The sequence below is a fragment of the Trichomycterus rosablanca genome, chromosome 26 (assembly GCF_030014385.1).
Source record: "Trichomycterus rosablanca isolate fTriRos1 chromosome 26, fTriRos1.hap1, whole genome shotgun sequence".
Classification (NCBI taxonomy): Eukaryota; Metazoa; Chordata; class Actinopteri; order Siluriformes; family Trichomycteridae; genus Trichomycterus; species Trichomycterus rosablanca.
In genome coordinates, this window is record NC_086013.1 from 17109260 (window position 1) to 17114574 (window position 5315).

General features: G+C 45.0%; 1 protein-coding gene across 1 annotated transcript; it reads left to right on the forward strand.

The window, feature by feature from the left end:
• The first annotated feature begins 862 nt into the window (after positions 1–862).
• si:dkey-251i10.1 (uncharacterized protein LOC100038774 homolog) lies at positions 863–4646 on the forward strand. The gene is made up of 4 exons (XM_062988706.1): positions 863–1039; positions 2686–3172; positions 3258–3398; positions 4141–4646. The coding sequence occupies exons 1-4, from the start codon at positions 929–931 to the stop codon at positions 4296–4298; spliced, it is 897 nt and encodes a 298-aa protein (XP_062844776.1). The 5' UTR covers positions 863–928; the 3' UTR covers positions 4299–4646.
• Positions 4647–5315: the final 669 nt, after the last annotated feature.

Sequence of the window (5315 nt, forward strand, 5' to 3'; positions counted from 1 at the left end):
GCACTAGCAAAGACAGACAGCTTATAATTCTACTGCCACCATGATTAATAGTAGGTACAGTGTTGTTGGGTGTAAACACCTCACATCCTTTAAACATTCATTTGCTTGTTCTAATTGGGTCAAATAACTAATTCTTTGTTTCGCCTGACCACAAAACTCTCTTTTTAAACTCTTTTTAAACAATCCATGTGATTGGCATCAAACATTAGTCAGGGTTTAAGTTACAAGAGCAATGAATGAATGAATAAATAGATTTAAAGTTTATAATTATGAGTTTCTATCTGTTTTTCTTATTCTTTTCTCATTCTTGTTCTGCTGTAACATGTTCATTTCAGTGAGGGAATCAATAAAGACTTCTCTTAAACAAGAAGAATGTTTACTTTACATTACAAGGATGGTAAAACAGCATAAAAGTTAATTGTTTTACAGCATAATTGCCTAAAGGTAGTTATAAGGTCGATTGTGGCTGTAGTAGCTTATTAGTTAGAGCTGTTTTACATACGTTTGACCAGATAATGCGTCTGTAATTTGTATAAAGGTCTTCATTTGTTGTTTGTTTGTTTATTTATACTTGTACTTCCACACTAGTTAGTATGTACAACATAAAGGCGATGTAAATGACCATAGATACTGGATACACGGTGCGTACTATACTACTTAGTACGTTAGTATGCAGGTTCGGACATTCCTACTGTATTAATAGAGCGGATTCTCCTCCTATTGTCATTGGCCAAGGAGAATCAACGATGACGTAAATTCCACCGCAACCAATGACAATAGGTTATGCGAGCTCGCGCTGCTTTCTCGCGAGACGGGCGTCTATAAATAACGGCCATTTCCATCCAACGTACGAGCCAGCCAGCTCAGGAGAACAGAGCACGGTCACAGTTATAAAGTCGAATTAAAAGCACATCCCCGGACATTTAAGATGAGCGAAACCGCTATTTCGTTTGCCAAGGATTTCTTGGCTGGTGGAATCGCCGCTGCCATTTCCAAGACAGCCGTTGCTCCCATAGAGAGAGTCAAGCTTCTCCTTCAGGTATGCCCCGCATCTTTTCGGCTAAGCTCGGCTCCGATCGGATTGACTCGGCTCTGCTCGGATTGACTCGGCTCTAATCGGGCGACCCATGTTCTGGATTTGTAAATCTGAATTTCCCTCAAATTTGCGCTTTAAATTCGACTCATAGTTTGCAGTGGATGTTTAAGAATGCCAAAAGTATCGTTTAAAGTTATATATAATTATTTAAAACGTTTATTTATTCCGACGACTGGTCATGCATTGACGCAAACTCTGCAGCATCGCATGCGTCAATGTGTTCTATCCATATTCTATATCAGCACTGGCATTGCAATAAGCTTCACATATTCAATATTGCACTATTTTACTGCTTCTAAATATAATTTAATAGTTAGAGGCCAAAGTGGTGATGTTCACCATCATTTTATTCCAACATTCATGCTGCAATGTCTGTATGGAGTCAGGAACAGTTATGTAACAGTTTCCATCTTGACCTCCCCTGTTTTTGCTCTCCTGCTTTTATTATTAATAATTAAATACTTAAAAGTGAATATACGCTGTTGTTTAGGCCCAAGGTCGCAGCAAGGGGAGACTTAGTAACAAACCCCAAGGCCTATGCAGTCAAAATGCAGATTTTAACCCTTATGACCGAAACACACACAGTGTCAGTTAACTTTGTATAACAGGCTACTAATAATTTCCTTCTTGGTGACTGACCGTCAGGAGTGACTTCTGTGCCCATATATGGAAAGTGGATGAACTGTCCACAGTCAAGTGAGCTTTGCATCCCCATGGACTTTGGCGCTGCGTTCTCTTCGTCCATGTGATCAGCAAAAACATCCACTGAGCTTATCGGTGCTGTGAAGCTGTATAGCTTGCTTGCCAGTGAGCAGTGTTACCCATGTTCCAACAGCTTCCAATTCACGACAGATTTAGGTGCTTTCTGATGCTTCTTATATCTGACCCTCCAGGGAAATCTCCTCTCAGCATAAGGGGTCAGTTTGAGTTCTCTTTCAGACCGTTGGCAGAAGACTACTGTTCCATGCTTGTACTAATAGGTGCTCTCATGCACCAAAGCTGGGCGCTCTACAGTAACACCCCACAGTACTCTACAGTAATGCAGTAACACCCCAGACGGGACGCAATCCAACACTGGGTCCGGAACGCCACCTTCCTTTCCCCTCAGACAAATCCAACCATGTCTGTATGTAGACGCCAGACTGGGTGATGCCACAGTGAAGATCATGTTTTTATTTGTATACAGGCATACAGGCCTGCATGACTTTGATAAGGGCCAAATCGTTATGGCCAGACGACTGGGTTGAAGTGTCTCAGAGTACCCACAGACAGTTGTCCGGGGAGGGATGAGCCACGAACTGCCGACAGGTTGTTGGGCGGCCAAGGCTCCCTGATTCCAGAGGACATAAAGGCTACTGTGGTCAGATTGAGTGTCACAACTCACAAAGCATCGAACCCTTCTCTTGCACGCCAGTCGAGGTTCCCATTCCTGTCCACTGTCTTCACATGGCTCGCTACTATAGGTGTTTAGGTGCAGTACAAGTGTATAACATACTTTTAATTTACTATATGTGCAGGTTCAGTACCAGGGTTATGAAGATATTGGTCCTCAGGTCACTTTTGAACTTTGATTTTGTCCTCCTCCGCAGGTCCAGCATGCCAGCAAGCAGATCACAGCCGACAAGCAGTACAAGGGTATTATAGACTGTGTGGTGCGCATCCCCAAAGAGCAGGGCTTCCTGTCCTTCTGGAGAGGTAACCTGGCCAACGTGATCCGGTACTTCCCCACGCAGGCCCTCAACTTTGCCTTCAAGGACAAGTACAAGAAGATCTTCCTCGACGGCGTCGACAAGCACACCCAGTTCTGGAGGTACTTCGCCGGTAACCTGGCGTCCGGCGGCGCCGCCGGTGCCACCTCGCTCTGCTTCGTCTACCCTCTCGACTTCGCCAGGACGCGCCTGGCCGCCGACGTGGGTAAAGCTGGAGCCGGGAGGGAGTTCACCGGCCTGGGTAACTGCCTAGCGAAGATCTTCAGGTCAGATGGTCTGAAGGGGCTGTACCAGGGCTTTAATGTGTCCGTTCAGGGCATCATCATCTACAGAGCCGCCTACTTCGGCGTCTACGACACCGCCAAAGGTTAGTGAAAGAACGTGTGCTGGACAATTATGTGCCTTAATCTGCTGCTTTTATGAAAGAATAAAACGTCTACTTTTACGTACAGGTATGCTGCCCGACCCCAAGAACACCCACATCATGGTGAGCTGGATGATCGCGCAGACCGTAACCGCTGTCGCTGGACTCGTGTCCTATCCCTTCGACACAGTGAGGCGTCGGATGATGATGCAGTCAGGCCGCAAAGGAGGTAAAACTCATCCCGGCTGTGCCGTTGTGTTCTATAGAGTGTGGCCCGTACACGACGAGCAGCTTCACGTTAATTGCAGAGTGAAACTAAAGACTGCTTGTTCATTACCAGCAAAATTTCTATTGTTAATTTAAACAGCTCTGGGTTCGGATCCCAGGGGTGCTATCGGCCGGCCGGGTGTCTGAGCAGGCATGATATCCCGTAAGAGCGGATTGGCCCCCTGTTCACATTTACATTCGCCGCATTAAGCAGACGCTTTTATCAGAAGCGACTTACAATTGTGACCGTGTACGATCTAAGCAGTGCGGGGCTTGAACCTGCAACCTTGTGATCACTAGTCCAGTACCTTAACCACTGAGAGGGCGTTCCTGCCTTGTGTCCAGGACCTGCTGGCACCCTGACCAAAATAAATGAGTTACACACATACAGGCATGATTGGCTGTGTCTGGGGTGGGGAAGATGGGTCACTGCATTGCGCTTAGTGATTCCAGAAAAACTGGACTCACTGTGACCCTGACCTGCATAAAGCGCTGGTAAAAACATGATAATAAATAAAACAAACGCTCACGATTGATGTAATTCTTTAAAAGACTGATTGATCATTTCGGCACCTCGAGTACTGATGCGCGTCCCTAATCAAAAGCCCTGCTGAAGGGTTTACTGAGGTGCTCGAACCTGCAGCCTTAAGCGTAACATCTGTTCAGAACGTTCCTGACTGAACTCTCCATCGTTGCTTTCACAGCTGACATCATGTACACCGGAACCATCAACTGCTGGAGGAAGATCGCGCGGGACGAGGGCACCAACGCCTTCTTCAAGGGCGCCTGGTCCAACGTGCTGCGCGGCATGGGTGGAGCCTTCGTGCTGGTCCTGTACGACGAGCTCAAGAAGGTCATCTAAAGTCCCTCGGCTCGCTGCTTTTATAATATAACGTTTAACCCAATAAATAAAAGTGCACGGTGAGAAACGGTTAAAGCCGAAATGTGAAACTGTTCTACCGGCTGGACTCGTCTGCCTTACTGGTGGGGCTTGCTCGGTAGTTTGCTGCTAGTTCGTATTAACACAGAGATGCTAAATATATTTAAATTGTATGTTAGTCTATTTTTTTTCTCCTTTTTTCCCTGTCCCATCCGTCAGCACGGTCATTCCTCGTCCTTCACTGTGAAACCTGCTTTGTGTTCTCCATGTTCTTTAGTTGATCGTTTTTAAATCATGACTTGAATAAATTGAACCTACTGAACAATCCTACAGAGCTTCTGTCGTCTGTCGTGTGTTGTAAGAAAACCTGGTGATCTGCCTCAGTAGAGAGGATTCTAATAAGACCTGAACTCATGGCAGATTATATAGACGCTCTACTTATACAGAAGTAGACCACTGAAGTCGTGTCGTCATACTGTAGTCCACGCCATGTTGTTATGCCCATATTTGGTAATCCGGGTCTAAGAGAAATTTGGAATGGGGAAAAATGAATGGAGATTTGGAAAATTGCCTCTCTCGCATCCTGTTGTCATAAAAAATGTTCCAAAGCTGTTACGTTTTGTTTTATGGAGATTCTTTTAGTATCGCTAAAAGATCCTTTGAATTATGACGTCGTTGAAGAGTCAAAATATGAATAGTGCTACATGTAAGCTAATGCTACTGCGCACTGAATTGACGTCACTAGACCGGAAGCTTCCTAAATAACCGCACGAAGCAGCGCGATTCACCGGTGTAACAGTGCAGTGATATTCACAAGTTTAACTTTATATTTATTATATTTTTACTGTTCTAGTTTATATATACGACCACCATAGAGTGCCTTGCTTGGGTGTAGTTCAGTGACGTCTAATTAATGCGCATTAGCTTTCGTGTAGCATTATTAGTGTGACCCTTTAACAACCTCGTAATTCAGAGGATCCGGTGATGTACAGGAGAAAA

Excerpts from the sequence above, each read along its gene's own strand:
- si:dkey-251i10.1 (XM_062988706.1), top strand. The coding sequence starts at position 929 with ATGAGCGAAACCGCTATTTCGTTTGCCAAGGATTTCTTGGCTGGTGGA. Across the intron at positions 3,173-3,257 it reads CGTCTACGACACCGCCAAAG|GTATGCTGCCCGACCCCAAG; the intron begins GTTAGTGAAAGA and ends TTTTACGTACAG. Across the intron at positions 3,399-4,140 it reads GCAGTCAGGCCGCAAAGGAG|CTGACATCATGTACACCGGA; the intron begins GTAAAACTCATC and ends TTGCTTTCACAG.